A 23,552-nucleotide genomic window follows, 5' to 3' on the forward strand; every position below is an offset into this window, starting at 1 on the left:
TTTCAAGATTAGGTTGGTTGGCTGATGCTATGACGAGTGATGATAAAACATATCTGAAAGGAGTTTGGATTTACTGTGGGTACAAGAAATTCTTTAGCTGTCAATGGAAAGTGAATTCTTCAACAGAATATGGGCACGATTCGATTTGCATCACCACCACCAGACGGCACCGTTTCCCAACAATAGCAGTGCAGATGTGTGAATGCCATGAAGAAATGTCCTGCTCACATTTCACTCCAAATTTAAGAAATCAATTCAATTCAAAAAGAAATAATAATAATAATAATAATAATAATAATAATAAATATATATATATAAAAAAAAAAAAAAAAAAAAAAAAAAATGTATATATATATATAATTATTATTATTATTATTATTTATTTATTTATTTTTGGATTTTGGGGTGAAGTATGGCAGATTTTGCGAGATTCCCTCGTGTTAGTGCTTGTAAAAATATGACTGCACAGAAACACAGACATTGACCTTTCGGACATTAACCTATTCAAAATAACACTGTTACACAGGAAGAGTGCAAATATATCAAAAGTAACATTACTGTCAGTAAAAATACAACATAAATGACATTAGTTGGATCTGTAAATGAAACTGGTGCCAAAGTTGATACTAAATAAAAAAAATACGCTATAGGCTACTGCTCTTATATGACATATTACTGTGTTAAGTTACTTCTAATGCCAGAAAAAGAAATGAAATGATGATATCCTATGACACATCTTTATCTTTGAAACCCCGCAGGAGGTTCAGCTGTTGGCCTGCTTTATAAAGGCCATCATGATAATAAGAGATGGATTTGGTAACCTTGACCCAAAACAATAATTCAGTAACAGAAAAGCAACTCTTTCTCCATCAACACTTTCCTACATGAGATGGTTCTTCCCTTTTGCTTCCCTTGCTCGTAAAGCACCTCAGAGGTGTTTGTTTGTTTAGCTATTCCATTACAATCTATTTAAACTCGCCTCATCCCTTTGAATCCAGAGACACTAGTCTTGGATTCTTCCGCTTATGTAGGGCTTCAGATGGGGATGTATTTTAAAGGCACTGGGACCCAGAAGACAACCAGTGCAGTGGCTTCCCACTTCTTCACGTTCAAACCACCGGAATTTGGCTTAACTCTCTCCAGATCAGGCATTTGAGATAACATGCCTGGATGCAGCAGCGCCCGAGCAGAAGACCAGCCTAGACTCCATCTCTCTCAGTTTTTGAAGGCCCCGTAGCGGCTGGCTTTGCTGATAAAATTCTTCAGCAGATCGTGGTCCATGTCGGCGAAGGCCTGCGTCTGAGTGATGGCCGTCAGGTGGTTAACGCAAAACTTGAAACAGAACTCTTCCAGATCCTGCACATGAAGAGCGGACGAACTGATTCAATGAGAAAGAGAACCACCACCAAAGACCTACAGAATAATATATGAAACCGCAAATATATGTACATGTTTAGGGCTCTGTTCCAAAACCTAGTGAGCTGTCTACCTAGATGATATTTTTAGACATCATAGGTGTGCTAACTTTAGGTGTAGTTATTATGGGGGGGGGGGGGGGGAAATGATACAGCTTAGTGTCGTGATATTTTGCATGGGAATATTGAATTGATCTTTTCAGGGCCTGAATTTCAGCCTGGAATTGCGAGTGTTGCGCATAACTTTACCGTAAGCTCCAAACATATAGGGCCAGATTTACTAAACAGGGCAACTTAGTGTGAGAGCACAATTCCAAAAAAGTGCAGATGGGAGTGGAAAGTTCAGCGCGTGATCAACTGAAAAAGACGCAGCCGGATAATTTCCATAATGACCAAAGCAATCTACCAAGCAAATTAGCGTCTGGTTTAAGACATGCTTTTTTGGCCGATAAATAATACTGGTAAACTGACGAGCGCAAACCTTAATCACCTAGCATGATTCATTTAAAATCTCTCCTTAAATAAATTTCACATTTTCTTTAGTAAATCCTGACAGTAGTTTTGATGGGGATGAGATGAGGGTGTGTAAATGATGAGAGAATACATTTTTGGGAGAATTAAAAAAAATTCCCTTAAAGGGGCTATATGTAAACATTGTCATGCATTAATCGCTTTTCTTATTACAGCTTTTAGCGAATCTTAAAAACAAAACCTTCCCTGACTTCCTAGGTTCTCTATGAAAGCCTGGAGACTGATTTTTATGTGAAGGACTCGGGACGTTTTTTGCCAGGAAAATCAAAAGGATGTGACGTGTACACGCGCTCCCGAGAGCCTCTCTTCCGTTCAGTGACACGTGAAACGAATGCTTATACAATGTTCAGGATAATAATCCTGAGTCATTCTGTACTGTACTGTAATGTGTCATGCAAAGAAAAGTGTTTCATTCAAACTATAGTCTCACAGACACATCTATATAGTCTATAGCCTCAAATAAACTTATTAATCAAACTATCATAACTGTAATTTTAATGACCTCGATGCCGGTGAATCGCAGATCTGCTGCAAACATATCCATATCACTACGATCATATGCTTTCTTAACTGCTGTTTTCTAATTGCTCCCATTTTTGTTGTGTTTATTTTGTTATTGAGAGGAAAGTGTGCAGCACATATTTACATGTTGATCGCAGAGTGAACGCCGTCTGGATGTTCGTTAACAGTATATCACTGCAAAGGTGTTTTCAACTTCTTTTTACTTCTAAGCAAAGAATGAAAACGAACTTCACCAGGAGTATATAGGGACCTTGAATCATGTTCAGTCTCCTGTATGTTTTGTGAGCACGAGCAATAAGTTGCCAGCTGCAGTTCATTTAATGGCCTAACAACAAGCGCTTCTGAATTATGCATACTAGCAACTTTTAGAAGAAAATTACATTAATTTGTACTGATTACATTACTGATTTTATGAAGATTCTTGCCGAAGATTCACTAAATGAAAAACACCCCATAGTCGTTTTGTGCTGTCTGAAAATTGCCATAATAAGTTCAAAAATATGAAGAAAATAGTTAGAATTTTAGGATGTTTCATGAACCCAGCCTTTGAACTTATGTGTGGCAAAATAAGGGTCAACCATTAATTTGATACGGGACGCATCATTTATCCTTTAAAGGGATAGTTCACTTTGAAATTAAATTTTGGTATGTTTTAGCTTACCTCAAGGGCATCCAAGATGTAGGTGTCTTTTTTTCCGCAGTAGTTTCAATTTTGATATTTTTAGGTCAAACCGTTCTTGTCTCTCAGTCATTTAATGCAGGTCTGTGGTCACTGTCTCAAAGAGCATGCACAGAGTCCAAATTAAAACAATTCCCCATCGTCCAAATTAAACAATTCCCCATCGTAAGTACACATTGATGGCCTAAGACACGAAACGAGCGGTTTGTGTGAGAAAACAAACAGTATTTATAGCGTTTTTACCTCTTATACACAGCCACGTCCAAGTGATCTGAGGGCGCGTGCGCATACTGGTGCATAGATATATACACTAGATGTCGCCTTAAAGACATTCGTTCCAATGAACTGCCGTAGACAAGGCGACATCTAGTGTATATATCTATGCACCAGTCTGCGTACACGTCACACACCAGGATGAGCTCGCGCCCTCAGATCACTTGGACGTGGCTGTGTTATAAGAGGTAAAAACGATATAAATACTGTTCGTTTTCTCACACAAACCGCTCGTTTCGTGTCTTAGGCCATCAATGTGTACTTACGATGGGGAATTGTTTAATTTGGACGATGAGGAATTGTTTAATTTGGACTCTGTGCATGCTCTTTGAGACAGTGACCACAGACCTGCATTAAATGACTGAGAGACAAGAACGGTTTGACCTAAAAATATCAAAATTGAAACTACTGCGGAAAAAAAGACACTTACATCTTGGATGCCCTTGAGGTAAGCTAAAACATACCAAAATTTAATTTCAAAGTGAACTATCCCTTTAAATACGGGACAATCCCATATTTTATGGGACGGGTGGCAACCCTAGAGTATTGGATTGTTAGCTTAGCAATATGCTAACATCAAACTCTGCTGAATCAACTGTGAATGTTAGTTTTTTGTGCTTCGTATCAGCCATTTCCAACAATATTTGCGTTTACATATTTATTCCTTATTAGTGTTTTAAGTCATCAGCTTTAAGCTTTTTACAATCGCTAGGAAACATTTCTCTTGGGTCACTTTTTCAAAGCTCTTCACACAGTTAGCACAACAGCAGCATATGGATCATTTACCAGTGTTTTGGCACGAAATGCCTTCAATGACTTCATCTTTTTAATTACATTAATTATTTTCTTACTTAGACAAACTCTTTATACCTACAGGCCACTTTGCACATGCTTGCATACTCTTTTCAAAACTGTTAAACTTAAGTTCAAAACCTAACATAATACAAAGCTGAAAGACAGCAGTTTGCTACATTTTTACAGTTATACCATTTTGAAATATTATTTTTTTAGATTCATAATATATCAAAACAATTAGACACAGCTGAACACCTACACAAGTGTTAGTCTTTCAATTTCATTACAATCTAGACAAAAGGTCAAAACTTAGGAATAATTTTGTGCTGTAATATAAACACGGACCATGTAACTTAAACTGCAGTTCATAAATAGTTGAGAGTGTGATTCTTGTTTTATAAAGATATTTTACAAAAGAAAACATTGTGTAATGCTCCTGTTGTTAGTGTTTTTTAGGTTGTTGTTGTTTTATGAGTGACATTGTGTTTATTGGGTGAAAAACTGCCAAGTAGGCAGCTGCATATATGAAAAAAAAACAAAAAAAAAAAAAACACCTAACCCTAAAAAAAATCCGAACAAAAGGTTTCTCAGCTGTTTTTGGTAGTATTAGGTGTCCTTAATAACATACTAAAAGTTTACCAAAGTTTGACCGCTAGAAAGGTGTAATTTTCAAGATGGCGTCCAAGATGGGCAGGAAGCCCTTAAAATATCGTAACTCCTTCATTATTTGACGTAGCCAAGTATTCTTGGTGTCTAACCCCATGTTTTCTGGGTCTGTGAATCCATTGGACTTGTCTAAATTCTTTGTTTGGGGTGAACCAGAGATGTAAACGATTTAGCCTATGTCACGTAACTCCTACTCAGTACTCTGATCTAGAAAAGATTAAGGAAAAGCTTAGCATTTGCACACCATTCTCTCCGACCCATCTCCGAGAAACATTGTAACTGGTGTTGTTGCCAAAGAGGAGGTGAATGTGCATGAGTTTGAGACTGTTGGCAATGAGATCATTGAAAAGATTATTGGAAAACCCGTTTTTGGAATATCCTTCAAATGGAAAGACTGGGCAAAAACCCTTGTAGATGACTCCACCATCAAAGTTGCCCAAGACCGAACCATTGATCCTGCTTTGCTGTTCCAACGGTTCCTGATCATGTTGAAAACTGAACAGTTTTCACTGGAAGATGTAATAAGCTATGAGCTCTGCTCATTTCCTGCAGCCCTGTTCGAAGGCAAGGAAATCTTCCGTAAAGCCAACAAGCCCCAACTAGTGCAGGCAGTCACCGAGTTCTCAAGCAAAAAATCAAACAAAACTGTCCTGGATTCCATCCCACCAACTGAGCATTAAATCCTTGATGGTGGCTCCCTGGTTCACCGCTTGGCATGGAAAAAGGGTGACAGTTACGGTGCCATTGCACAGTCATATGCAGACTTTACCATACACCACTATGGTAAAGCAACAGTTGTTTTTGATGGTTATAGCGAATGTCCTTCCATCAAGAACAATACGCATCAGAGATTTTGTGAAAACACTCACCCCATCGTTAACTTCAATGCAGAGACTGAGTTTGTGGGAAGAAAGGATGATTTCCTTTCCAGATCTTGCAACAAACAAGGACTTATCAATCTTATGAACGAGGAGCTGGAGAAGAAGGGCTGCACTGTTATCAATGCATCAGGTGATGCAGATGTGGACATTGTCAAAGCTGCAGTCAAGGCATCAGAACATCAGCCCACAACCTTGATAGGGGAGGATACAGACTTAGTCATTCTCCCTCTACTATGCTGGGACGAACAATAGAGGCCTCTATTTTCGTTCAGACAAGTCCAAAGCTACTAAAGTGTACAACATCAGTGAGATGAAACAAGTCCTGGGTAGTGACTTGAGTTCCCAGTTGCTGTTTATTCACGCCTTCACAGGATGTGATACAACTTCACGCATTTTTAGTGTTGGCAAACAGACAGTATTCTAGAAACTTGTGAATGGTGAATCAACCATCCAGTCCTGAGCAAATGTGTTTCTGCTCTCACATCAAGCAAGGAATGTCATAGAGAACCATGGGACCAAGGCAATGACAGTGTTGTTTGGCGGAAAGAGTACTGATTCACTTGCCTCTTTGTGCTACAACCTTTTTAGCAAGAAAATGGTTACCGCCAAATCATTTGTTACCCCAGAACGTCTGCAATCAAATACCACTGCCAAAGAGTTTACTTCCCAGATCATGGTGTGGATTGGAAAGGAAGGTGACATGAACACAGTGGATTGGGGATGGAAACTAGTGAACAACCGGTTCCTGCCAGTTATGACCAGTAAGACTGCTGCCCCAGAAAGCCTCCTGCAGATGATCCACTGTAATTGCACAACTGCCTGCCGAACACAACGGTGCAGTTGCAAGGCATATGGACTACCATGCATGCCTGCTTGTGGACCATGTCAAGTTGGGAATTGTGAGAATCACTATAATCACCCTCTATGGGAGGAAGAGTGTGACGACTAATGATAAATCTAGTGAAGGTCAAGTATAAAAAATAAACCAGAATAAGAGGAAACAACTGAAGAAAATAGAAAAAAGATATGTATAAATAAGAAAAGTATTAAACAATATATAAAAAAGGCAAAACGAACAAACAAACGCATTATAAAAAATATTCAAACAATAAAATAAATAAATAAAAGGGGTTAGCGGTACTGAGCCTTCACGTGCAGCCCTGTTTTGACAAATTTTACAGTACCACACAGTTCTAATGAATTTATTCTTTATTGGATTGGTTATGAACCACAGAAACCACCAACACTAGGCAAACCGATATGAGAAAGGAGAAATATGCAATTACTTAAGGGAAATTGTACTTATTTTTTGCATAAATATGCTTGTAACCAATTTCTTTAATATATAATTGTACTTGTAATCACTTATCTATCATGCAAATATGCTAATTAGAATATTACAAGGCCAAAACATGCATCAGGCACCAGTACTCCTGGTCTAGGAGGAATACAAAGGAGTAATGGTCATTTTAAAGGACCTGACAGCCGCCATTTTGAAAATGGGGCCTTTCTTGGAGTCAAACTTTGGTAAACTTTTAGTATGTTTTTAAGTACATCTGATACTACTGTAAACCACTGAGAAACCTTTTGTTAGAATTTTTTTGGGGTCAAGCCATATTTGCAGCTGACTAAAGATGAAAGTTGGTTGTGAGAAACTGTGTGAAGAGTGTGAAAAATGATCTGGGAAACTGAGAAAAATGGGTCCTAGTGATTGTAAAAAACAAACAAGCTGTACTATGCTAACATCAAACTCTGCTGAATCAATGATTGTTAGTCAAATCTTTTCTGCTCTTCATGTGAGCTATTCAACCGATATCTGTGTTCTTTGTATTTTTCATTGTTAGTGTACCACGTCGTTAGCTTAGCAATATGTTAGTTGAGTCTACTGTGTACTTCACATGAGCTATCTTTGAGTATTGAGTTGTTAGCTTAGCATCATCCTAATGTTAATCACTGACGTTTGGAACAGGACCTATATGTAAGTGGATGGATATACGGCTGAATGATCGAGTCTCACCCGTGCTTCATACTTGACAGCAGCTGAGAGCAATGTTACGGCGTTCTCCTCTGTGATGCCTCTCTTGATGGTCTCCTGACACAGTCTTTTCAGACGACTCTCACGGTAGTATGTGGCCAAATCCAGCAGACCTGTACAATGCAAACCATCACAGGATCATAAAGACCAAACAACATCATCACTTAGACATTTCAGCACACGAGTGCTGCTCTAGGGGGCAGTTAACAAGTCTTTCAGCGTGACATGCTGGACTCCATCTAAAACCATTGTAAACAGGTATATATCTGTGTTCAATTGAGTTCAGAGTGTGATCTGGCCGTCAGCATGAAGGGGTGTTTTACCAATAGCGTCCTCAGGTGGGAGGTTGATGGTATCAGTATACAGGTATTCCAGGAATGCGCGATACACCAGATAAGAGAACTGATGAATCTCTAAGGTCTCTTCATCGGTCTCGTTCAGCAGTGCTCGGAAATGCTCACACCTACCAACACAACCACAAAATGACTTTTTTTAATTAATGCTATTTATTTTTGATGTTTCTTAAAAATTCCATCTATTGTAAAAAAAACAAACAAATCTGTTATTTTTAACAGCTCAGAAGAATCATTTGTACACAAATACATGCTGTATGTTTGTTGTTAGTAAAAAAATAACGAATGTGTGCTGTACATGTGTGACTGAGGGACTAAGACAATTCTGAGAGAGAGAGAGAGAGAGAGAGAGAGAGAGAGAGAGAGAGAGAGAGAGAGAGAGAGAGAGAGAAATACAATGTTAGAGGTTTGGAGCCGTGAAAAGTGAGAGAGAGAGAGATAAAATGTGTGTGTGTGTGAGAGAGAGAGAGAGAGAGAGAGAGAGAGAGAGAGAGAGAGAGAGAGAGAGATACAATGTGTGTGTGTGTGTGTGTGTGTGTGTGTGTGTGTGAGAGAGAGAGAGAGTGTGTGCATGAGAGAGAGAGTGTGTGCGTGTGTGTGTGAGAGAGAGAGAGAGAGAGAAAATGTGTGTGTGTGTGTGTGTGTGTGTGAGAGAGAGTGTGTGTGCATGAGAGAGAGAGTGCGTGTGTGTGAGAGAGAGAGTGTGTGTGCGTGTGTGTGTGTGTGTGTGTTCACGTGGGAGAGAGTGTGTGTGCGTGTGTGTGTGTGAGAGAGAGAGAGAAATTATCAGTAATTATGGTCAGAGAAAGCTCCTGACGAGGTATCGCATTAGTGACCACAGTCTGTGTGTGGAGACGGGCCGGCACAAGCCGAGCTGGAGAGCCAGAGAGCTCAGACTGTGTTCACACTGCACTGATGGAGTCGTAGAGGACGAGCTGCACTTCCTCACCGAGTGCAGCAAGTATAAACACATCAGAGACTCTTATTTCACACTAATAGCACAGATTTTACCCCAATTCCAACAAGCGAGCCTCATAGACAAACTGTCTTATATTCTGGGAGAGAAAGAAGAGTGTGTTCTCCTGGGAGCACAGTATGTGTCTTCCTGCCATCATATGAGGGACAAGGGCTGAACCCTCTTCCCTTAAACTGCTCTCTGTACTTATTTTTGTTATTTATTTATTTTTTTTCCATTGTGATATATTTATGCATAATATGGAAATGTAAAAAAAAAACATTTTTGTTATTTTTTTTTTTTTGTTCACTTTTATTTATCTACCTGTACGTATATGTTTGTATATGTCTATTGCTTTGGCAATATTGTGCTATTTTACACAGTCATGCCAATAAAGCTCATTTGAATTGAATTGAATTGAGAGAGAGAGAGAGAGTGAGTGAGTGAGTGTGTGTGTGTGTGTGTGTGTGTGTGTGTGTGTGTGTGTGTGTGTGTGAGAGAGAGAGAGAGAGAGAGAGAGAGAGAGAGAGAGAGTGTGTGAGTGTGTGTGTGCGAGTCTAACATGAATCTGGTTCTCAGTCATGCAATGCAACAGTCATATAAACTATTAAATGAATAATGCTTATGTGTATTTCGCTTTAATCCTTACAAATTAGACAAATTTTGTAATCATTGTGTACAGGCACAAACTCCTCTAGTATTACTGGCATTGTTCTGTGAAGCTGAACTACACTACATGTCTTAGTTTGCCCTGTATTATTATGTCTAATTTGCTCAATTTTTTTTTTACAGCTTCCTTCTCATTGTCCTGTCTGCACTTGCATCCCCGACTCTCATTTTTTTCGACAACTGGAAAGAAAAACAAACTTTAACTACAGAACTGCTCTCATAAGATACAGACAGAACACATGGTTCCAAATATTAACACAGTGACTGCAGAGACAAAGAGTAATACTTATGCAACAGTACGCAGTCAGGAGTGTGTCTGTACATGTTCATGTCAACAGTTCAGCTGAATTGAGAATGTGTTTAATGATGGGAATGATACCGGAGGGGAAAACCCAAATCTTCTGTTGACTAATCACACAACAGGAAAGCATGATTTTTACTAAAAAGGCAAAAGCCTTTAGAGATGATTTGATTGCAGGTTTCAGGTTACCTGATTTTAAGAAGGGCTTTGTGCACGTGAATACACTTCCCATCAACCAGGAACTTTAGGTCAGAGATTTCTGGGCTGTCAAACTCTCGCTTTAGCGACTGGGCAACAGTCAGGTAGTCATCTCCATCTAATGAGCAGAAAAGAGTCAGAAAATACAACATAAAACAATACATCTCAAAGTGAAGCGTCCTGTTAGGAGATGGAGAGCTCTAGTTGGGTTTAACAAATACATACATATATATATATATATATATATATATATATATATATATATAAATATATATATATACACACACACAGTTGTGTTCAAAATAATAGCAGTGTGTTTAAAAAAGTGAGTAAAGCTCAAAATCCTAATAATAACTTTTATTTCAATACACGCAAATGCATTGGGAACATTGCACATTATATTCAAGATAGGGATGGGGCCGATCCGATCCAGTATCTTGAATTTCAAGATCAAAACATGAAGAAAAATGTATAAAATTTGTTATTACTTTATAGAAAGTGAAGAAAAGAGATTATTAGGCTGTTCAAAAAAACAGCAGTGTCTGCATTTTTCTTTACAAAGTCAAACATTTACTGTATAAACTGAACAATGCTTGAAGATTTAGCTTTCTTGTGAATCGCTGAACTAATATTTAGTTGTATAACCACGGTTTCTGAGAACTGCTTCACATCTGTGTTGCATGGAGTCGACCAGCTTCTGGCACCTGTGAACAGGTATTCCTGCCCAGGACGATTGCACTACAGACCACAGTTCCTCTGCATTTCTTTTTTTTTTTTTTTTTTTTCTCTCAAAAACAGTATTTTTGATGTCACCCCACAGGTTTTCTATTGGATTAAGGTCCGGGGATTGGGCTGGCCACTCCATAATGTTAATCTTGTTGGTCTGGAAGCAAGATGCTGCTCTCTTACTGGTGTGTTTGGGGTCGTTGTCTTGTTGAAACACCCATTTCAAGGGCATTTCCTCTTCGGCATAAGGCAAACATGACCTCTTTAAGTATTTTGATGTACTCAAACTGATCCCTTATCCGTGGTATACGATAAATAGGCCCAACACCGTTGTATGAGAAACATCCCCATATCATGATGCTTGTGCCACCATGCTTCACTGTCATCACAGTGTACTGTGTCTTGAATTCAGTGTTTGGGGGTCGTCTGACTACCTCCCTGCGGCCCCTAGACCCAAAAAGAACAATCTTGCTTTCATCAGTCCACAAAATATTGCGCCATTTCTCTTTAGGCCAGTCAGTGTGTTCTTTGGCAAATTGTACCCTCTTCAGCACATGTCGTTTTTTCAACAATGGGACTTTGCGGGGGCTTCTTGCCGATAGCTTGGCTTCACATAGGCGTCTTCTAATTGTGCCAGTACTCACAGGTAACTTTAGATCTTCTTTGATCAGCCTGGAGCGGATCATTGGCTTTTTGACTATTCTTCGATCCATTCGAATGGTAGTTTTCCGTTTTCTTCCACGTCTTTCTGGTTTTGGTTGCCATTTTAAAGCATTTGATATCATTTTAGCTGAGCAGCCTATCATTTTCTGCAACTCTTTATATGTTTTCCCCTCTCCAATCAACTTTTTAAATCAAAGTACGCTGTTCTTCTGAACAATGTTTGGAATGGCCCATTTTATTCAGATTTTCAGAGAGAAATGCACTATAATCACCATGTACAGTACAGTACTGCCTTCGTTCTTAAATAAGGGCCACTTGTTTGACAGTTGAATAACACTGAATGAATAACCTCACTAATTGAACTCCACACTGCTCCACAAACCTCTAATATTATATGATTCCTTCAGAGTGAACACGGTGAATCTGACTGCAGTAGATGTGAAAGATATGAATAAAAATGATAATAATTCAGCCAGCGCACATACCTGTATTTATTTCCTGTTTTCGGTCGAAGCCCACAGTAGTCGATTGTCGAGTTCACGCAGTTAGTTAGTTACCTATGATCACGTGCTTGAACTCGACAATCGACTACTTTGGACTTCGACCGAAAACAGGAAATAAATACAGGTATGTGCGCTGGCTGAATTATTATCATTTTTATCCATTTCTTTCACATCTACTGCAGTCAGATTCACCGTGTTCACTCTGAAGGAATCACTCACATTGGCTGTGCACTTGTAATGACACATCAAGGATGTTAAAAGGCTAAAAGCAGGTTTAAAACTTGCCCCATTTAAGTCAACAGGGTGCAAATTTTAAAAAGAGGATAACTCGGTGTAGGCAACACCGATTTTTGTCGTTGTTCTCTGTATTGACAGCACTCCAAATTTACAAAAAAATGAGCTCAATGTTAAAATTGACCGGAGTTCTCCTTTAAGAAAGCATCGGCTGATATCATTCTGAATAATGGGTGGAGAAATTTAGTATCGGTGCATCTATAATAAGCACCGATACTAAATTTCTCCGCCGATGCCGATAGTTTAATTTTTCTTAAGGTAAAAAAAGTACAAGTAACAATAAAATTGCTTTTTTTTTTTTTACATTTGACAGTAAAGAACTAATTATGAGTTACTGATAATAAGAAAAAAAAGCAGCTATTTGGACTAAGTGTAAATAGTGATAGATGTTTTTTACAATAAAGGGATAGTTCACCCAAAAATGAAAATTACCCCATGATTTACTCAACCTCAAGCCATCCTAGTATGACATTCTTCTTTCAGATGAATCCAATTGGAGTTATATTATTTATTATATTATCGACATACGCCAGAAGAGTAACACTTGACGCATGTATGAGGTAGGATGAAGGAGTAGCGTAAGCTTTGACGCCTCTCGCGGTTCAAACAAACAAACTCAAGCTCCTCCGACATTTATCTTGAAAAAATGTCGTTTTAGACTTCGAATTTGTGACTGGTGTTTTGTTTTGCTCTATTTTGGGTCAGGGGTTACTCTTTCGCCATAAATCGATGCGTACGGCAGTCTGCCGGAAGCAAGTTATTTTAGTCGGTAAGGTTTTAAATATGGATATTTTTCTTACACAAATGCATCGCTTCGCTTCAGAAGGCCTTTATCAACCCGCCCTCCAGAGCCTGTGGAGCACTTTTATCATGGATGGACTTCAAAACAGAAACCATTCACTGCCATTATAAAGCTTTGAAGAGCAAAGACATTTTTTTTATACATCTCCGATTGCATTCGTCTGAAAGAAGAATGTCATATAAACCTAGGATGGCTTGAGGATGAGTAAATACATTTTATCTTTGGGTGAACTAACCCTTTAACTGTAAATAGCAACAAAAAGTATTTTCTTTACACTAAGTGAAAATAGCAATATTTTCTTTACACTAAATAGTTGTTAGATGCTATTTATACTTATTTATAATAGTGGCAGATACTATTTGCTCCTGAGTGTATGGTAGTACATTATGAAACAGTATGCAATAATAACAGCATATTCAGTGTATATGCTTATATTTACTACAATTCAGTCAATGCTGATTTATTCGGACATTACTTGCACTTGACATTAGCCCCTTTCACACATACAGTCTTTAAACGTTGTTCTAATTCGTTCCCTTGTTTTTATGCAGTGGCCATGATATATTTTTTCATAGCATGTCATGTGCAGAGCACTGTAGTAATGTGAATCCTGCCAATCTCCACAGTGGTGAGTTTTTGCATGCTAGTAGATGCTAACTAGGTAACATTAGGTAACGTCAGCTAACATTAGCCAGCTTTTAACCTAACATTAACTCTCACAACCCCAGCTAAAATGCTGTAATACTGGCTCTTCTCAGAGCCGGTTGGTTTGGTCCAAGACTGTTTAGCGAAGAATTTGTGGGCGATCACGACTGAGCACTAAAACACAATTGACAAGAGCTTTAGCAGCTTTAGTATCCAGTGAGAAAGCTGATATTGGAACAACGCTCTTACCCACAGACAGGAGATGCCAGGTGACCGCCGGTGTGGCGAAGCAGGCGAAGACGTCGTCAGTGCTGGTGAAGTGTGTGAGGTGAGGGTAAGCCACGGCCTGACCCCGACACTGACCCCACATCAGCACCTGACCGCTCTGTGTTTTGGCCGCCGATGTGTGACTGGTGTGACACGCAGCGACCTCCACCATTCTGCAGGACACACAGATGCTGCTGTTATATCATTAAAAGCTTCTTCATACGTTTCATACATGAGATAAAAGACATTTTGATTGGTAAACGGTAAAATAATTAGCAAATATCAGCAAGAAATCCAACACATACAGTAATTCATTCTTTATGTTATTGACACATTCTTCAAAAACAGAATCTTGAGTACTAGAAAGAAACCACATAACTAAAAAGGTTTATTTACAGAGGAACTATTTTGGATTATTCTGAACATATTCTCTCACACATATTTATTTGATCAAAAATAAAGTAAAACAGTTGTGAAATATAATTGCAATTTAAAATACCTGTTTTAAATTTGAATGTATAGTAAAATGTCATTTATTCCTGTGATCAAAGCTGTATTTTCAGCATCATTACTCCAGTCTTCAGTGTCACATGATCCTTCAGAAATCATTCGAATATGATGATTTGCTGCTCAAGAAACATTTCTGACTATTATCAATGTTGAAAACTGTTGTGCTGCTTAATATTTCTGTGGAAACCGTGAAACAATTTCCAGTATGTTTAGTTGACACATATTTTCTGTTTATTTTAAGTTTAATATGTACATTAACCTATATGAAGTACTGCATTATGGACAATTGGTTTTAGGGCTATAATGTTATACACAGTCATATAATGTCAATTTGAATCAAATAAATCATCTCTGATTATTTTAAAAACATATATGCTGATATTTTCAAATGACAAGTACAGTAAAATTGCGGGCCATGTTGCTGTGCCTTCTCATCTCAAGAATCAAAACGCGCAGAAACAAACTGATCATTAGTGTTTTAAGCTGAGTTAAATTATAAATTGTTAACTAAACAAACAGACTTTTTTCTAATCCCAACTGTCTGAGAAGGGCTCTCTCAGTTTCCCACAATTCTTGAGTGGACGCCCACGTGTGATAACAGTTCCTGTTGAAGTGCTTCCTTAACCGTTCCTAGCTTAATATGAACCACATACTTTTCTCACTCAATTTGATTGTGTCTGTTAAGGAAATACATGACATGGGTATGAATAGCTATATGTCTAAACTGTCACCCAGATGCATTCAACTGCACAGAAAACCAGGTGAGAAGATGACAGGTAAATTATTTCCACCAGATCAACTGTCTCTGTGAAATCAGTCAGGTGGGAAGCCGCAATGTGGATCTAACCTCTCCTTGTCCATGTTGATGAGGGTGGGCACAGCCTGGTTGCTCTTGTTGCCCGTACCCAGCTGTCCGTAGGAGTTCGCACCCCAAGAGTAAACAAATCCCTCGTCTGTCAGAGCCAATGTGTGTGCGTATCCACATACCACCTGTGGAGAGAAGACAGATCAGGGCTGATAGAAGCACTTTATTTGCATCTTACATCTACGGTGACAGCCGAATGTTTACAATAACACGGTAATTGAGATTAATGTGAGTAGTATTTGGCTATTCGTGTGGTTGAACAGGGCGGTCACATACTGTTTCAAAGCAACTGATATGACTGACAAGACCATATACAGTACCAAAAATAGTTTGAACAATGAACAATTTTATCTTTTTTTTTTTTTGTCTAATATTTGTTATAATTCTATTTACTTTTGTTCGTCTGTGGATCATTTAAAGGTCGTGCACAGAAAATAATTTGTCTTGATATCAGGAAATCACTCCTGGTAATAAGACAAATTATTTTCTGTGCACGACTTTACTCAAATAAATATGGATTACAAAAATAACTGACAGAACAACAATTAAACAGAACATCACGAAATACGAAAGAATGTATAAATCTGTCACTTTTAGAAAATAATAATAAAACCATTTTTTTTACCATTGTTGTTTCTGTTAACTAAAAGTTTTAAAAATAGTTTTCGTTAATAGAAATAAAGCTGAAATAAAATATAAATAATAGATTTCAAATCAGTTTAAGTTGTTCTTAAGAATTAAAATTAATCAAACTAAAACTGAATTAAATATAAATTAAAGCTAAATAGACTATTTAGAAATAGACTAAAAAAATACTAGTTAAAACGATAACAGAAAATCTAAAAATAAAAGCTAAATCAAAATTATATACTATAATACCAAATAAATAATACTAAAACAACACTGCATTTTACTATATTATTAGTTATTATTTTCAATCAATGCAAAAAATTAAATATGCATAAAATTGAGACTTTGGTGTGACTTGAAATGTATGTTATTATTAGTAAAGAATTAGTTTTACCATTTTTTTCCTTGATCATTGCAAAGTAAAAGCTGTTCCCTAAGTTTTTCTCAGGAAAGCCACCATATCCCACTGATTAGTACGCAGAAGTCTTTGTTAGTCACCTGTACGATGTTGATTCCCTGTAAGGCTGCGATCCGGCAGGGGGTTTGCTGGTTGCCATTGTTGCCCAAACCGAGCTGCCCATTGCAGTTATAACCCCAGCCATATGTCTGTCGACACAGAGCCTTGAGTTAAACCTAGTGCTGATTACAGCATGTAATGCACAGCAACAACAGAAAACCAACTACAATTATCATTTTACTACAAAAACATGAACTTTCTAACAAGAAAAACTCTCAACATTGGGTGTGAGAAAAGCATCATTGAGAAGAACCAGAACATTAACAGTTGTAAAGAGTTTTAAAAACTCCTCCATACCACTGAATCCAGAAACTAGATGAATGTAGCAAAGGCTCTAACTACGTACAGTTCTCACGGTTTCTCATGGTATTTGTGTTTAAGACATAATTAGGCACAAAAATGTACATCCTGGCTGACAGCCAAGACAGTTACAATCACAGTTTGCAACATAATAAAACTTGTGAGTAACTGAACTAAATACCATGTCCAGACAGCATGCCAACATATCTCGACTGCATGCTCACAGTACTTAGTGCAATTAGTCATGAAAAAATAATAAAAATTATTATTCATGCCCCATGACACATGCCTAAATTCCATAAGGAATTTAATTTTCTTTATGTGGTTGCTAATCCACCAAATATTAATACATGTTATTACTTGTGAACAGTGTTAAGTAAAGTTACTTTTAAAAGTAATGCGTTACAAAATTGAGTTTCTCCCTAGAAAAGTAACTATTGTGTTGGTTACTTTTTATGAAAAGTAATGCGTTACGTTACTTTTGCGTTACTTTTTCTCGCCTGGGTTGGGCTTGCTTGTTTGTTTCTTTATAGCTCTATTTTTGGCAAATGTTCAGGCCCTTTCACTCCAAAAGTGAAATGAATGAGCCTCAGGCTGAAGGAAATGCAAATTCACGCCTGTACAGTTCAACCCCATTTTTAGAAAGTTGGGACATTTTGTATAATGCAATAAAATCAACAATCTGTGTTAAGTGACAATGGTTTTCCAAAGTACTCCTGAGCCTATATTTAACATAGTAGCATGATGGTTTCTCGTGTAATTTCGTCTGAGGGCTCAAAGGTCACGCACGTTCAACTGAGGTCTCCTGCCTTGCCCAACAAAACTGAGATTCCCTGAATCTTGGTAGATTAAGTATGGTAGATGGTGATCTTGCATTGATAAATTAAGAAATCAGAACTGTTTGACAGTTCTCTCATGAAATTTGGCACAAAGTGGTGAGCCATGACCCATCTTTGCTCGCAAAGACTGAGTTTTTGGTGGATGCTCCTTTTACACTCAAACATGATACCCTCACCTATTACCAGTTCACCTGCTCATTGTGGACTGTTTCAAAAGAGTTTAACTTGGATATGCTATAATCTTTTCATTTTTATTTTGCCTCAGTCCCAACTTTCATGGAGTGTGTAGCAGCCATCAAAATCAAAATATGTTTATATCTACAAAGTACAATTACGTTGATCAGTGAAAACATGGGACATTTTTTCTTGTACTTTTGTCAGTTAAATAAAGGTTAAAGATAATTAACAAAAATCACAGATTCTTATTATATTATTACTATACACAGATTCTTATATTTTATTGCATTTTACAAAATGTCCCAACTTTTCTGGAAATGGGGTTGTAGATTGCGCAGCTCAGGGCTGTGCTGCCCTTCTGGATCCCAGAAGAATAGGACGCAGCAAAAGAAAGTTCAACACTCTAACTTCAGCAATAAAAACCAAAAAAATTAACACAAATGTGATGATTTGCTTATTCGTATGGTTGACAGGGCTCCGACCTGTATCCGGATGTTGTCCACATACGCATTGAAAAGACAAGTGTAAACACGCTTCTGATCGGAATGTTATCCGATCAGCGTGTCCAGGTTCGGAGGTAGTCGAGGACGCATTGTGATCGGATCTCAGTGTAATGTAAACGCAATCCAGCCATCGTGTCTGCATTCACAGGAGGAACCCCGCCCACTGTCATTATTCCCCCTCCTCTCTCCAGGAATTGCTGCACGTAGCTGTGTGGTTTTGCGATATTGTCAAGTGCAAAGTACATCGCAAATATACTGAAATGTTTGCTTTCGCACCCTAAAGTTGCAGAACCATTCATTTTCTGTAAAGAACGCGCATTTTTCCCACCACAGCTGGGATACGTTTTTCTGTACCGTTTCCATTACGGCATCGATCCACATTATTAGCATTTGCAGCCTCTTCATCCTCCTCATTTTGCGAGATTTGTAAAATGTGAAAGGATGGATCCGGTACAAAGTCCATCCTTTTTTCTTTTTTTTTCCGGGAATGCGAGATCCGATCTGTTATCCAGATACAGAAGCCACTTGATGAGGACAGGAGTAAAAGCACTGTGTCCTGATTGGCTTATGATCCGATCTGCTTGATCGGATCACGGTGATCGCATGTTTATGCCAAGTGTAAACGCAGCCAGAGACATTGGTTAATAAAATGAGATTAAAGACTATTTGTGTTATTTGACATATTTAATTATTGCAGGTTTGAGTGATATTCTGAGTTTGCGATTGACTGTTTTCATTCATTTTGAGGAATACTAAATGTGTTTTTGTGCAAGTGAGATGAGTAAATGCATGTTCACATTTAGTCTAGATCTACAATAACATCATGTTCACACACAGTGTACACAACGCCTCTGCACTTACTCACGATTTCTCTCAACATGAGGACAGGAGAGCTGTCAGTCAATACATGAGAAAACAAAGTAACTTGCATAACTTGTTTGTAAAACTAACTCAGATATTTTGTTGTAAATTTGATTTACAGTAATGTAAAGTAATGCGTTACTTAAAGTAATCTGATTACGTTACTCGTGTCACATGTAATGCGTTACATCTAATACTGATTGTGAATAAATATCATTGAATTTATTTGATTCTTTTTTTCATTCGATTGTGATGTGTAGGTATTGATTAAACTCTTGTTATTAATCTCAGCTCACCTCTCCATTGTCCAGGACGGCCATGGAGCAGAGCTGTCCGCAGGCGATGTTGACCACCACCTTGTTCTGCAAGCAGCTGCTGACCCTGCGCGGGGTGGGCTGGTTGGCCGTGGATCCCGAGCCCACCTGCCCGGAGTTGTTGTAGCCCCAGGCAAACACCTGTGCACAAGAGAGGACATGAAATGGATCAGAAAATTGCAAATAATCATTTGTGGTATACACGCATAATTATTTCATAAAAACACAAACTTTTGCGATTTGATAAAGGCACAAAGCCATATTGCTTTCGATTTTAGTTCTTTTGACGGATACTTTATAAAAACAATAGCACAAAACACAACGATAGAGACCTTTTGTCATATTGGGACGTTCTATCTATCTATCTATCTATCTATCTATCTATCTATCTATCTATCTATCTGTCTGTCTGTCTGTCTGTCTGTCTGTCTGTCTGTCTGTCTGTCTGTCTGTCTATCTATCTATCTATATATATGGTGACAGGTTATGAGACAGGTTAAGATGACAGGTTTTTAATGACTACATGCTTTTATTGAGATAGATGAACAGTGTATGTTATTGTTGTCTCATGCAGTTTCATCCCATCTCTGTGTTAGACGACTGCCACTCCTTCAGAAATACCTTCCCAAATACGGCTTCATGCAGGGACACTCAGATGCACACCTGCTCTGTCTTTATGATCAAACACTTCAATGTGTTATGATGTATGTTCAGTACCATGGAAACATCCTTAATGTCTTTTTTCCAGCTAGTAATTTTCAAGAACAGTGTTCAGGATTTAGTTGGGAATTTTTCCATACCTGTATCTCCAAGGGAAAATGTTTCTTTGGAAATGCACGAACATTGATACTTATTTTGTAATCATGTTAAATAGTGCAGACAGGTTTACTCACCAATTTACTGTAATTTTCATACCTATATGAAGTATTCAATCCGATAGTTGCCTTTTTCTAAAGTTAGATACTGAAGCAAAATATATTTTTTACTAACTTAAATTTTTGCAACTTTGTTTTTCCATTTTTCACATTATATTAAAAAAACTGAGGTGGCAAAAAAGTTCACACTGCACTGACAGACGCCAACCAACACAGACAAATCACCAGATTACAGTGTGTCACTTCTCAGACTATCCACGACCCGACAAGCACCGATTTAGCATGTTCAATCTGCAAAAACAAGCTCTAACAGATGCCAACGAAGTGTCTGTCGCCTTCTGTAGGTGCAGTGCGAATTGGCCTTAACAGAACTGAGGCTTTGCATTGTTAAAGGAGAAGAAGATAATTAGAAGATTATCAGTAACCAGACAGTTTTTGGGTCCCAATGACTTCCATAGTAGGAAAAAAAATACTATGGAAGTCATTGGGACCCAAAAACTGTCTGGTTACTGACATTCTTCTAAATATCTTCCTTTCTGTTCAGCAGAAGAAAGAAATTCATACAGGTTTGAAACAACATGAGGGTGAGTATATGATGACAGAATTTTCATTTTAAAAGTGAACTTCTCCTTTAATGTCTGTTCACGTCAGTCACTCACAAACAGTGAAACATCCAAGTACTGGGGGTCAGTAAAAAACTAATTACAATATTTTTGGGATTCTCAAACTAATGTTAAGCTAATTTTAGTATGTTAGAATTTTGTTAACACATTTTCCTGAATTTGATATCTCTGTTCATTGACAGCCTTAGTGCAAACAGAAAATAAAGAAGTTACTTTTCCAAACAACATGTCATGGTTATTTCCATTTAGAGACCATTACGTTGAAGATTTTCTGTCCCTGTTATATCCGAGTTCTAGATTCCAGTCTATTTCCTGTTTCCGGAGTTTCTAGTAGCTCTCATTTGTTTCTATAGTTACTGATTAGTTCATTACCCAGTGTGTATATATAGTCATTTGTTTTATTCACTGATTGTACAGTCTTGTCTTAACGTGCTGAAGTTGAGCTATAGTTTCGGTTTGCCTTCCTTGTTTCCTTTGTGATCTTCTTTGTGCAATTAAATACTGCTTGCAATTAGATCCTTGCATCTACTGGACCCAAACGTGACAATATCTTTATAATACCACTTAATATTGTTCACATATAGTAAACATGGGTCTTTACCCATTAAAATATGCAACTGCCTTTATAATTTAGGAAGGGGTCCCTCACAAGGGGATTATAGTATTTAGGGCTCAACATTCAAACTAAAGCACCAAAATTGTTGTATAAAGGAATATTCAATATAATGATAATAGCAGTTGTAATAAAAATAGCACTTGATATGTTATAGGGCTGCATGATATCTTGTTTTAGCATTGATATCGCGATGTGTTCATCAATGATACTCACATCGTCTGCTTATTTCATTTGTATCTTTGTTCTATTGTATTTACCTATGAATGTAATTTGTTTATTATTTTTTATGCAGATTCACTCCCCTACAAAATCACCCCAATCATTCTAGAATGATTCATTCTTTCCAAACAGAGCTATTCAAACCATCTGGTGAAGTTTTTTACAATATCGTGCAGTCCTAATATGCTAGGTAATAGGTATTATAAAAAATGTTTCTCTTGTGTAAAGCACTTTGGTCAACATGTGTTTGTTTTTAAAAGTCCTACTCTAATCTGTCTTAAGATCCATTTCCTTATTTTTGTTTGATAATATCTCTTTTTTACCTCTCCCTCGGAGGTGAGGGCTATGGTGTGGTGGGAGCCGCAGGCCACCTCCGTCACTCTCTTGCTGATGAGGTTGGTGGAAACCAGGGCAGGAGTCAGGCCGTGGTTGGTGGTGCCGTTGCCCAGCTGACTGTAGCCATTGTGACCCCAGGCATAAACTTCTCCATCTACAGACACAGAGGACAAGATACAGATCTGAGGATGAATCACTGGCTCAAGTTCTTACAAATAGTAAGTAGATACACTTACACAATCTACAACACAAGGCCAAATAAAAGCAAAAATTGGCAAAAATACGACATCAACATCAGACGCACATGATTTAATTAAAGACTCAGGCCTATTGATGACCATCTGAAAACATCTGTTGTGTCTCAACTTTTACCTCAGTGAAAAACTGGATGTTGATCAGATATAAAAACAATGGGTCTAATTCACTAATATTTTCCTATGAATTTTCTTAACTTTGTACTTAATAAACTTCCTAAGAAATGTTCTCGCACCTGTGTTCTTAGGATTGATCAGCTTAATTGCTGATGTAAATTGCAGTGTTAGTGTTTCTTTGACTTTTTTTTTCAACACATGATCAAAAATACATTACAGTAAAACACTGACATTGTAAACGACTGTAGAATTAAATAAAACGCAGTAACCAATTATTTGGAGAAAACTGTCATCACTCAAATGTGCGTAAGAGTGCTCTTGAGTGTGCGTAGATTTTGTTCTTAATCTAAGATTAAGAAAACATTTTGGGGTTTAAGAAAACATTTCTTTGTAAGAACGGTTGGTGAATGAGGCCCTTCATTCTCCAAAACTCCATGTTGAGACACGTAGAATATTTCTCACATGATCAAGTCACCACCAAATACAGCAAAATTAGACAGCATAAAGATGTTGTTTTAAAAATATCTCTTGAGGATTTCGCCACAAAATATTAGGCACGAAATGGACGTTGTGACCAACTTTACTTCCATATTGTGGTGTATTTCTGAGTGAAACAGCAGAAATGCAGTCTTCAAGGTCTTAGCATTGTTATTAGAATTGTATTAAACAGATGAACACTGACCTCAGAGACATCACACTTTCCAAAGCCAAATCTGATACACAGTTAAGTCAGCCAAATCACGTCTCAACACAACAAATCTCCCATGAAATGCTCTAATGTAATCTCAAGACTGAAAACCATAAACACTAGATAGAAGATTTA

The 23,552-nt window shown here is 37.7% G+C and overlaps 1 protein-coding gene across 2 annotated transcripts in view; it reads right to left on the reverse strand.

Annotated features, from left to right (window-relative positions):
* Nucleotides 1-413: 413 nt before the first annotated feature.
* Nucleotides 414-23,552, reverse strand: part of rcbtb2 (regulator of chromosome condensation (RCC1) and BTB (POZ) domain containing protein 2) — a 33,053-nt gene continuing 9,914 nt past the window's right edge. For both annotated transcript variants that reach the window (XM_079885512.1, XM_079885511.1), the window contains 9 exons: nt 22,346-22,512; nt 19,672-19,830; nt 16,677-16,784; nt 15,531-15,673; nt 14,156-14,346; nt 10,265-10,391; nt 8,121-8,260; nt 7,780-7,910; nt 414-1,356 (listed from right to left, as the gene is read on the reverse strand). In XM_079885512.1, coding sequence (XP_079741638.1) covers nt 1,216-1,356; nt 7,780-7,910; nt 8,121-8,260; nt 10,265-10,391; nt 14,156-14,346; nt 15,531-15,673; nt 16,677-16,784; nt 19,672-19,830; nt 22,346-22,512 — 1,307 coding nt within the window. In that variant the 3' untranslated portion in view covers nt 414-1,215. The remainder of the gene's footprint in view (nt 1,357-7,779; nt 7,911-8,120; nt 8,261-10,264; nt 10,392-14,155; nt 14,347-15,530; nt 15,674-16,676; nt 16,785-19,671; nt 19,831-22,345; nt 22,513-23,552) is intronic.

The sequence above is a fragment of the Squalius cephalus genome (assembly GCF_949319135.1).
Source record: "Squalius cephalus genome assembly, chromosome: 11".
NCBI lineage: Eukaryota > Metazoa > Chordata > Actinopteri > Cypriniformes > Leuciscidae > Squalius > Squalius cephalus.